This window comes from Triticum urartu, chromosome 5A (genome assembly GCF_056163025.1).
Source record: "Triticum urartu cultivar PI428250 chromosome 5A, HENAU_Tu73, whole genome shotgun sequence".
NCBI lineage: Eukaryota > Viridiplantae > Streptophyta > Magnoliopsida > Poales > Poaceae > Triticum > Triticum urartu.
Genome location: NC_141877.1, coordinates 418,645,152 through 418,657,122, shown reverse-complemented (window position 1 = coordinate 418,657,122; position 11,971 = coordinate 418,645,152). Strand labels below are relative to the sequence as shown.

At 46.0% G+C, this 11,971-nt stretch overlaps 1 protein-coding gene across 1 annotated transcript; it reads right to left on the bottom strand.

The window, feature by feature from the left end:
• Positions 1 to 396: 396 nt before the first annotated feature.
• Positions 397 to 1,534, bottom strand: LOC125556097 (uncharacterized). The gene is made up of 2 exons (XM_048718892.2): positions 749 to 1,534; positions 397 to 616 (listed from the first exon to the last, which is right to left on the bottom strand). Exons 1-2 carry the CDS (start codon positions 1,251 to 1,253, stop codon positions 561 to 563), a joined length of 561 nt encoding a protein of 186 aa, XP_048574849.2. The 5' UTR covers positions 1,254 to 1,534; the 3' UTR covers positions 397 to 560.
• Positions 1,535 to 11,971: the final 10,437 nt, after the last annotated feature.

Here is an 11,971-nt window from a genome sequence, read left to right as displayed (position 1 = left end):
GTTCCAAAACAAAGCTAGGGGCATTTTATCAGGGATCAAACGGGCAGTGACCAAATGCGCATCATTTCTGTATGAAAATTCAGAAGGAGGGGGACGGGATGGCGAGACGCTGGCTGACAAGCAACAGGAGACATGCTTGAGGCTTGACACATTAAATAAGTGACAGCAGGAGACATTAAATAAGTGACAGCAGGAGACATGCGTATCTGTTTTCCATGTTTTCCCGTCAGTCATAGCCAGAGACATGTTAATGAACCGGGGGATAAATCAAAAGAGGAAGCCAGAACACATGGAGAAGGTTGCCAAAGCCCATCAAATGGAGGCCGCAGATCGAGCGAAATGCGCTCTAGCTGCCTCCATAGCTCACGCGCTGGGTGCCTGACGAACAGATCGAGCGAGCCCAGCAAAGCCAGAACAATTACCATTACAAACTGTACTAACATACTTAGATCACAACCAGTTACACCCAAACTACTTTGACGGATCAATTTAATTCTTGATCCTATATTTAGGTCTTTCCTTAGAAAAAGAGACAGAAATTACATCATTACACACACTATCTACGAAACATGATGAACTGACGACGCTGGCTCTAGCACACTGCGCAGGTTCCCTTCTGAAAATTAAATGCAAACGAACATAATTCAGAACACTGTTACAGATGAATCCATCACACGGTTAAACGATCCATCCTGTGCTAGTACAGTATGCGAACGACTCGGGGGCTAGTCGATGACGGGCAACATACCGTCGACGTCGACGTCGTCGGCGTCGAGGCCCTTGTCGTGGCGCTCGACGCACTGGAGGATGTACTTGAAGGCCTCGGTGTCGCAGGGGATGGCCAGCGCGCCCTCGTGCCGGAACCCGAACTCCTCCTCGGCCTTCTCCAGGAGGAGCCGGAACACGGGGTGCCCCAGGTAGCCGGTCGGGATCACGAACCGCCGCTGCTCCGGCCCCACGTACACAGGGCAGTAACCCCTCGGCACGTCCGGCGCCGCCTCCGGGCTGTGGCAGCCCTCGTCGTCCGAGTCCACCGTCACCGTCCTCGTCAGCCGCCGCAGCACGAACGGCGGGATCGACGGCGGCGCACCTCCCGCTCCCGCTCCCGCCCCCGCCGCCGGCGCGTGCGTCTCCTCCCCCTCCCCCTCCTCGCCGTCGTCGGCGTCGCCCCTGGCGCCGAGGGCCCACTTGTGCAGCAGCTCCCGCAGCCGCACGATCGTCGTGGTGGCCGCCTTGGCGCCGTCGTCGCCCATCACGTACGTACCTACTTACTACACACACACGGCACCGTACGCCGCTAGTGCGGGACTTCTTGGATCTCGAGAGGCTGGGAATGGATGCTGGCCGGGAGCTGGAAGAATAAACGAGGGGGTGGCATGCACCGATTATATAATCAACTCGCAGCCCTACCGCCGGACGCGCAGGAGGTAACATGGCGCCATGGCGATTATTATTAAAAAGCTCTTGCTTAGCGAGATATCTAGCGGGAATACGGTGTGTTTGCTTTGATCCAGCCATTAGGCCAGCTTGCTCGGACTTCTTTTCTTTGGTGGCAACGGCAGGGGAAGCTTGTGGTGGGCTTGCAAGCTAAGCAGGAATATTAAATCAGCTTAGATGGTGTGCCAAGTAAACCAAGTAGTGAGGAAATGGGATTTTTGGTTCTGGTTTTGTACGCGAGATACTCTTTTCTTCTGCATTGTGCGTAGCAAATGCGCGCTGGCCAGGTGCTCGATATTTTTAAATAAATATCAGGGCTGAATTTCTGAAAGAGAAAAAATAAGAGTCAACTGCCGATTATTTTGATCTTTGGTCTACAGGTAATCAACAAAGGAAGCTAACCACCTCACCTATGACACTCATTGTCGAACAAGCTAAGGGAAATACTGTTTTTTGACATGTTTTTGCCTTTAATATGTTAGCACTGAAAACCTTTTGTTTCAAGCATCATGGTAACTTTGATCATTGGGAATAAATTTGTTGAACCCGTCCCTCGGTAATTTTTGTAAATAGCACGATAACATTCACGCCATAGACCTGATAATTTAGATACAAACAACGCGGTAACTTTAACCATTGGGGAAGACAAATGTGAAAAGATATCTGATAATTTATGTGTAAATAGATGGTAATATACGGAGCGCATATCTGATAACTGAGGTAGAAACACCATGGTAACTTTGACCATAGGGATTTTTTTTAAGATACTCCGGTATCTTCTATGTAAATAGCACGGTAGTATACCTCCCTCCCTTGGCATTTTTATGTGTATATAGTATGAAAACATATGCACTGTGATAACTAAACACTATGTTAAGTTTTTGAAAGGGGGGGGGGATTTGTTGCTGAAACATCCCCGTGATAAATTTTGTGTAAATAGCATGATATTTTAAGCACTACGGACTTGATAGGTTACCTAGAATCACCATGATAGCTTTTTTGTTTCAGGAAAAAGTTGTTCAAAACATCCCCAATAATTTTTTTGTAAATAACATGATAATATAAGCACCGCATAACCGATAACTTGCAATATAAATATGATGGTAACTCTTTTACCAAAGGAAAATAAGTTGTTAAAAACATACACTCGTGTAGCGCGTGGGCCTCTTGGATGAACACAATACATGGCGTGCCACGGGAAAGTCACATAATGTTTAGTGTCACGAGGGGCACACGTGCTATAGGCATGATAAGTTACGCAAAAACATCATGGTAATTTTGGACCTATGGAAAAAGCTACCGAAATACACCCAGGTTTCTAGGTGCAAGTACCATGAAATATACGAACCGTAGACACGGTAACTCATGTACAATCCCCCATGATAACTTTGACCGGGGGGAGGTTGATGTACATATACCCTGATAACTTATGTGTAAGTACCACGGTATTTTACACATCGAAGACCTTATAACTTGTGTACAAAACACAGTGGTAACTTTGAAGGGATATAGTTGTTGAAGCATAGTACCTGGTACATTCTATGTAAATAGCATGGTAAGTTATGCAACACAGGCCTGATAATTTGCATACGAATACCATGGTAACTTTGTCCTGAGGAGAAATCATGTGGTAGACGTGAAGAAGTGACAGTTTTCTCGAGGGTGGGCGCCCGAGATGTGCGGGAGAAGCAGGTTTCTCGGGCGAGCCTGCGGGGTCGTTTGGGAGGAGGCGAGTGAAGGAAATATGCCCTAGAGGCAATAATAAAGTTATTATTTATTTCCTTATATCATGATAAATGTTTATTATTCATGCTAGAATTGTATTAACCGGAAACATAATACATGTGTGAATAGATAGACAAACAGAGTGTCACTAGTATGCCTCTACTAGACTAGCTTGTTAATCAAAGATGGTTATGTTTTCTAACCATGGACAAAGAGTTGTCATTTGATTAACAGGATCACATCATTAGTTGAATGATCTGATTGACATGATCCATTCCATTAGCTTAGCATCCGATCGTTTAGTATGTTGCTATTGCTTTCTTCATGACTTATACATCACTGGTAGAAAAAGGGCCTATAGTCCCGGTTCGTAAGGGCCTTTAGTCCCGGTTTAGGAACCGGGACTAAAGTGTCGGTACTAATACCTCCACCCTTTAGTCCCGGTTCAATCCAGAACCGGGACTAAAGGCCCTCCACGTGGGCAGTGCGCAGAGCCCAGTCAGGAGACCCTTTGGTCCCGGTTGGTGGCACCAACTGGGACCAATAGGCATCCACGCGTCAGCACTTCTGTGGCTGGGGTTTTTGTTTTTTTTTGAAAGGGGGGGGTGTTGGGGGTTTTAGGGGGTTAATTTAGGTGTTTCATATATTGTGTTAGCTAGTTATAATTAATAGAGAGAAGTGTCCTCTGTTATGTCTGTGCTTGGTCGACGCTACGTACTATACATACGTATATAGAGAGGACTAGACACGCTAGCTAGCTAGTAAGCAAACGAAGGAAACAGAAGATCGTCATGAACATATATGCATATATACAGAGAGAAGTGATATCGACCACCTCTCCTTCTCCGAGAGATTGGTCGAACAACAAGTTCTCGTATATCTATCTGACACTACCGGCTACATATATACAGTAATTATCTCTTACAAATATAATCATACGGACTCAGGGTTAACATAGAATTCTCCGTCTTCAGGGATCACGTGGTCAAGAAAGAATGCCGCCAATTCCTCTTGAATTCCTCACATGCGAGCTGGTGCTAGGAGTTCATCCCGCTTCCGAAACACCTAATTTAAAGAAGGGGGTCAATACATATATATGAATGAATGAAACTCAACACAAATGATGGTAATAAAATAAAATTGTGAATGTTGTTATTTACGTACTTCATATTGTTCGTCAGTGTAGCCCCGCTCACAGGTCGTGTGGCGGATGGACTCGCAAACATAGTAACCACAGAAATCATTCCCTTGTTGCTGCCACAACCACTTTACAAGAAATAGAGGTTAATCAAACTGATAAGCAAGAATGCCAAATGGTATTGATGAAACTAGCGCTTGAATGACTAGTAGATGCGCTTAAAATGCTACTATAGCTAGTACTTACTTTCGGGTGTCTAAATTGCAGCTCCTTCGGTAGTCCCGGAGCTTTTCTGGTGAATTTTCTCCAAACCCTGCCGGACAAAGAAAACAATTACTTGATATATCAGGAAATGAACAAAGTTGCTGATATGGTGGATAATGATCGAGTTAACTTACTTCTCGAGTATTTGAGTCATGTCTGCATAGTCCTTTGGATCTTTTCGTCTTGAGTCTAAAACGGTTACTAGTCCCTGCTCAAGCTTAATATATAGGAGAATATAGTGGAAACTGCACACGCATGCATAACTCATCAATTACATTACTAATCTTTTTTTTCTTCCTCTTCTATTTTATCCTCTTCTTCCTCTACCGCTCGGCGACCCTCGACGACCCTCATTCCTGATAAAAAAAGAGGAAGAAGAAGAAAAAAAAGAGGAGAAGAAAGAATAGAGGAGATCTTCTCCTCTATTCTTTCTTCTCCTCTTTTTTCTTTTCTTATTCCTCTTCTTTTTTATCCTCTTCCTCCTCTCATGTTCGACGACCCTCGACCCCTCGGCGACCCTAGACTCCCTCTCGACCCCCTCTTCTAAAGAACTATTTTTTCTAAAGAACTATTTTTTGCATATATACATGAACATAGATATATACACAGAGAACATATATATACATATATATAAAAAACAAGCATATATATGAAAAAAAATCTATGAGCAGAAAAAAATCCTAATTTTTCTAAAAAACTATTTTTTTGCATATATACATGAAAAAAAGCATATAACAGAAAAAAAGCATATAACAGAAAAAAGCATATAACAAAAAAAAAGCATATAGCTAGGGCGCCGCGGCCGGACCAGAGGAGGACCGCGGAGTCCGGCGACGGCGACGGCGACGGCGACGATGGGGGCGGGCGGGCGACGGCGACGGCGACGCGGGCGACGGCAACGGCGACGATGGGGGCGGGCGGGCGACGGCGACGGCGACGATGGGGGCGGGCGGGCGACGGCGACGGCGACGGCGGGGCGGCGCGCGGCGCGGGCGACGGCGACGATGGGGGCGGGCGGCGTCGGATCAGGGCGACGAGGGCGACGGCGACGGGGGCGGGCCGGGGCGGCACGCGGCGCGGGCGACGGCGACGATGGGGGCGGGCGGCGTCGGGGCAGGGACGAGGGCGACGGCGACGGGGGCGGCGCGCGGCGCGGGCGACGGCGACAATGGGCGCGGGCGACGACGACGATGGGGGCGGGCGGCGTCGGGGCAACTGCAAGATGAGAATGAAAAATTCCAAAGTGTGCCTTATATAGCAGAGGCTTTAGTCTCGGTTCGTGGCAGCAACCGGGACTAAAGGTAGGCATTAGTCCCGGTTGGTGCCACGAACCGAGACCAATGGCCTCTTTTCGGCAGGCCAAAGGGCGGGAAGCGAAGCGCATTGGTCCCGGTTGGTGGCACCAACCGGGACTAAAGGGGGGCAATGGTCACGGTTGGTGCCACGAACCATGACCAATGCCCCCTTTAGTCCCGGTTGGTGCCACCAACCGGGACCAATGCCCTTGTGCTGCCCGCGCCCATAAGTTTAGTCCCACATCGCTAGTTGAGAGCGCCCGGCACTGGTTTATAAGCTTTGCTGCCTCCTTCCTCTCGAACTTCTCTGAATAGCAGGCCTATGGGCCTAATTTGACACTGCTTTGCCTATGGGCCTATTGGGCCTTCTGCGGGCCTGAATCCTGGCCCATGTAGGGTTTCTAGTCGTATTCAGGCCGTGGAGGCCCAGTTGGTGGCATTTTTTTTGGTTTTTTCTTTTTTATTTCTATATTTTTTTGGTTTTTTATTTTTTTATTTCTACTTAAAACTAAATACTTACAGTTTTTTAGTGATTTGTTTTTGCTTTTAGGTCACAAAAATTATAAACTTTCTGTTAGTGCCATTAGTTTTAAATTTTAAATAGTTTAAATTTGAATTTTTAAAAATTTGTGTGAATCACTAGTTTATGAATAACTTTACTATAAAATTAGAATTTTTTTTTCTTTGCTATTTATTTTTTATTTATACTTACAATTAAATACTTATAGTTTGATTTTAGGTCACACAAATTATATTCTTTTTGCTATTGAAGAATATTATAGTTTTATTTTAGTTGATCATAACATAATATTTTAATTGATTGTTTTTATTTTCATAAAAGTTTTGTAGTTCATTCTGTTTGCTATTAATTCATTCTTTGAGCTAAATGACTCTGAAATTGGAAAGCATTTCAAAATGAACTCTGAAAAGGTTGAAAGTTGGCATGGTATCATCATTTCACCCACATAGCATGTTCCAAAAAGTAGAGAGGGTTACGACAAAAACTTGATGCACTTCGTGTACAAAATGGACAATCACTTTCGAAGTATCAAAGTTTCGAACCATAAGACATGAAAGAATTTCAAATGAACTCTGAAAAAGTTGAAAGTTGGGATGGTATCATAATTTCACCCACATAGCATTTGCTTATTGCGGGAGAAAGTCTTCACTTTTTCTTTGCTTGTGTCATTTGCTTATTGCGCCGTAACCATGGATAATCTTCATTGTTTATCAGGATGCTTGGATCAGCCTTGACATTGAAGGGAGGAATTTCATGAAACTTTTCATAATCTTCAGACATGTCTGTCTTGCCGTCCACTCTCAGGATGTCCCTTTTTCCTGAAAGAACTATGTGGCGCTTTGGCTCATCGTATGATGTATTCGCTTCCTTATCTTTTCTTTTTCTCGGTTTGGTAGACATGTCCTTCACATAGATAACCTGTGCCACATCATTGGCTAGGACGAACGGTTCGTCAGTGTACCCAAGATTTTTCAGATCCACTGTTGTCATTCCATACTATGGGTCTACTTGTACCCCGCCGCCTAACAGATTGACCCATTTGCACTTAAACAAAGGGACCTTAAAATCAGGTCCGTAGTCAAGTTCCCATATGTCCACTATGTAACCATAATATGTGTCCTTTCCGCTCTCGGTTGCTGCATCAAAGCGGACACCGCTGTTTTGGTTGGTTCTCTTTTGATCTTGGGCGATCGTGTAAAATGTATTCCCATTTATCTCGTATCCTTTGTAAGTCAATACAGTCAAAGATGGTCCCCTGGACAACAAGTACAACTCATCACAAACAGTGTTGTCACCTCTGAGACGTGTTTCCAACCAACTGCTGAAAGTCCTGATGTGTTCACATGTAATCCAGTCGTCGCACTGCTCCGGGTGTTTGGAGCGCAGACTGTTCTTGTGTTCATCGACATACGGGGTCACCAAGGTAGAGTTCTGTAGAACTGTGTAGTGTGCTTGAGACCAAGAATATCCGTCCCTGCATATTATTGAGTCTCTTCCCAGAGTGCCTTTTCCAGTCAGTCTCCCCTCATACCGCGATTTAGGGAGACCTATCTTGTTAAGGCCAGGAATGAAGTCAACACAAAACCCGATGACATCCTCTGTTTGATGGCCCATGGAGATGCTTCCTTCTGGCCTAGCGCGGTTACAGACATATTTCTTTAGGACTCCCATGAACCTCTCAAAGGGGAACATATTGTGTAGAAATACGGGCCCCAGGATGACAATCTCGTCGACTAGATGAACTAGGACATGCGTCATGATATTGAAGAAGGATGGTGGGAACACCAGCTCGAAACTGACAAGACATTGCGCCACATCACTCCTTAGCCTTGGTACGATTTCTGGATCGATCACCTTCTGAGAGATTGCATTGAGGAATGCACATAGCTTCACAATGGCTAATCGGACGTTTCCGGTAGAAGCCCCCTCAATGCAACCGGAAGCAATTGCGTCATAATCACGTGGCAGTCATGAGACTTTAGGTTCTGAAACTTTTTCTCTGGCATATTTATTATTCCCTTTATATTCGACGAGAAGCCAGTCGTGACCTTCATACTGAGCAGGCATTCAAAGAAGATTTCTTTCTCTTCTTTCGTAAGAGCGTAGCTGGCAGGACCTTTATACTGCTTCGGAGGCATGCCGTCTCTTTCGTGCAAACGTTGCAGGTCCTCTCGTGCCTCAGGTGTATCTTTTGTCTTCCCATACACGCCCAAGAAGCCTAGCAGGTTCACGCAAAGGTTCTTCGTCACGTGCATCACGTCGATTGAGGAGCGGACCTCTAGGTCTTTCCAGTAGGGTAGGTCCCAAAATATAGATTTCTTCTTCCACATGGGTGCGTGTCCCTCAGCGTCATTCGGAACAGCTAGTCCACCAGGACCCTTTCCAAAGATTACGTAGTGTAAATCATTGACCATAGCAAGCACGTGATCACCGGTGCGCATGGCGGGCTTCTTCCGGTGATCTGCCTCGCCTTTGAAATGCTTGCCTTTCTTTCGACATTGATGGTTGGTCGGAAGAAATCGACGATGGCCCAGGTACACATTCTTCCTGCATTTGTCCAGGTATATACTTTCAGTGTCATCTAAACAGTGCGTGCATGCGTGGTATCCTTTGTTTGTCTGTCCTGAAAGGTTACTCAGAGCGGGCCAATCGTTGATGGTCACGAACAGCAACGCCTTAAGGTTAAATTCCTCCTGTCCGTGCTCATCCCACGTACGTACACCGTTTCCATTCCACAGCTGTAAAAGTTCTTCAACTAATGGCCTTAGGTACACATCAATTTCGTTGCCGGGTTGCTTAGGGCCTTGGATGAGAACTGGCATCATAATGAACTTCCGCTTCATGCACATCCAAGGAGGAAGGTTATACATACATAGAGTCACGGGCCAGGTGCTGTGATTGCTGCTCTGCTCCCCGAAAGGATTAATGCCATCCGCGCTTAAAGCAAACCATACATTCCTTGGGTCCTTTGCAAACTCATCCCAGTACTTTCTCTCGATTTTTCTCCACTGCGACCCGTCAGCGGGTGCTCTCAACTTCCCATCTTTCTTTCGGTTCTCACTGTGCCATCGCATCAACTTGGCATGCTCTTCGTTTCTGAACAGACGTTTCAACCGTGGTATTATAGGAGCATACCACATCACCTTCGCAGGAACCCTCTTCCTGAGGGGCTCGCCGTCAACATCACCAGGGTCATCTCGTCTGATCTTATACCGCAACGCACCGCATACCGGGCATTCGTTCAGATCCTTGTAGGCACCGCGGTAGAGGATGCAGTCATTAGGGCATGCATGTATCTTCTCCACCTCCAATCCTAGAGGGCATACGACCTTCTTTGCTGCGTATGTACTGTCGGGCAATTCGTTATCGTTTGGAAGCTTCTTCTTCAATATTTTCAGTAGCTTCTCAAATCCTTTGTCAGCCACAGCATTCTCTGTCTTCCACTGCAGCAATTCCAGTACGGTACCGAGCTTTGTGTTGCCATCTTCGCAATTGGGGTATAACCCTTTTTTGTGATCCTCTAACATGCGATCGAACTTCAGCTTCTCCTTTTGACTAATGCATTGCGTCCTTGCATCGACAATGACCCGGCGGAGATCATCATCATCGGGCACATCGTCTGGTTCCTCTTTATCTTCAGCAGCTTCACCCATGGCAGCATCATTGGGCACATCGTCTGGTTCCTCTTGATCTTCACCAGCTCCCCCCGTTGCAGCATCACCGTATTCAGGGGGCACATAGTTGTCATCGTACTCTTCTTCTTCGCCGTCTTCCATCATAACCCCTATTTCTCCGTGCCTCGTCCAAACATTATAGTGTGGCATGAAACCCTTGTAAAGCAGGTGGGAGTGAAGGATTTTCCGGTTAGAGTAAGACCTCGTATTCCCACATTCAGTGCATGGACAACACATAAAACCATTCTGCTTGTTTGCCTCAGCCGCATTGAGAAACTCATGCACGCCCTTAATGTACTCGCGGGTGTGTCTGTCACCGTACATCCATTGCAGGTTCATCTGCGTGCATTATATATAATTAAGTGTCCAAATTAATAGAAGTTCATCATCACATTAAAACCAAAGTGCATACATAGTTCTCATCTAACAACATATAGCTCTCCAGAGCATCTAATTAATTAAACCATACATTGAAACTATGTAAAACATTTCAATGCGAAAACAAATGCGATCATAATTGCAACCAAGGTAGCAATTGATCCAACGACATAATGATACCAAGCCTCGGTATGAATGGCATATTTTCTAATCTTTCTAATCTTCAAGCGCATTGCATCCATCTTGATCTTGTGATCATCGACGACATCCGCAACATGCAACTCCAATATCATCTTCTCCTCCTCAATTTTTTTTATTTTTTCCTTCAGCAAATTGTTTTCTTCTTCAACTAAATTTAACCTCTCGACAATAGGGTCGGTTGGCATTTCCGATTCACATAAATCCTAGATAAATAAAATCTATGTCACGTTGGTCGGCATAATTTTCATAAACAATAAATGAACCAATAGTTATGAAGATAATATACATACCAAATCCGAATCATAGACAGGACGAGGGCCGACGGGGGCGGATACCAAAACCATCGCACTATATAAGATGCAATAATAAATGTAAGAGAATGATACAAGTATCTATCTAAACAGACAAGTAAGAATATTTTTCCTTTCAGAAAGAAGATAAGAACAAGAGGCTCACCACGGTGGTGTCGGTGATGAGATCAGCGCGGGTGATCGACGGCGGTGAAGACGGGGACGGGGCATGACGGACCGCTAAATCTAGACAAATCTCGAGGAAAATGGAGCTTGGAGGTCGAGCTTCGAGAGGAGAAAGTTTAAGTGGTGTGGCTCGGGCATTCCATCGAACACCTCATGTGCATAGGAGGTGAGCTAGAGCACCACAAACCCCTCCCCTCGCCGGCCAGAGAAAAACAGAGCATTGGAGTGCTCTGCTTGCGGGCGAGGGTATATGTAGGCACCTCATTGGTCCCGGTTTGTGGCAAGAACCGGGACTAAAGGGGAGCCTTTGGTCCCGGTTCAGGCCACCAACCGGGACCAATGGTGGTGGGCCAGGAGCGAGGCCCATTGGTCCCGGTTCGTCCCACCAACCGGGACCAAAAGGTCCAGACGAACCGGGACCAATGGCCCACGTGGTACGGCCGGCCCCCTGGGCTCACGAACCGGGACCAATGCCCACATTAGTCCCGGTTCTACACTGAACCAGGACTAATGGGCTGAGCCGGCCTGGACCATAGCCCTGTTTTCTACTAGTGCATGTTCCTATGACTATGAGATTATGCAACTCCCTTTTGCCAGAGGAACACTTTGTGTGCTACCAAACGTCACAACGTAACTGGGTGATTATAAAGGAGCTCTAAAGGTGTCTCCAAAGGTACATGTTGGGTTGGCGTATTTCGAGATTAGGATTTGTCACTCCGATTGTCGGAGAGGTATCTCTGGGCCCTCTCGGTAATGCACATCACTTAAGCCTTGCAAGCATTACAACTAATGAGTTAGTTGCAGGATGATGTATTACAGAACGAGTAAAGAGACTTGCCGGTAACGAGATTGAACTAGGTATG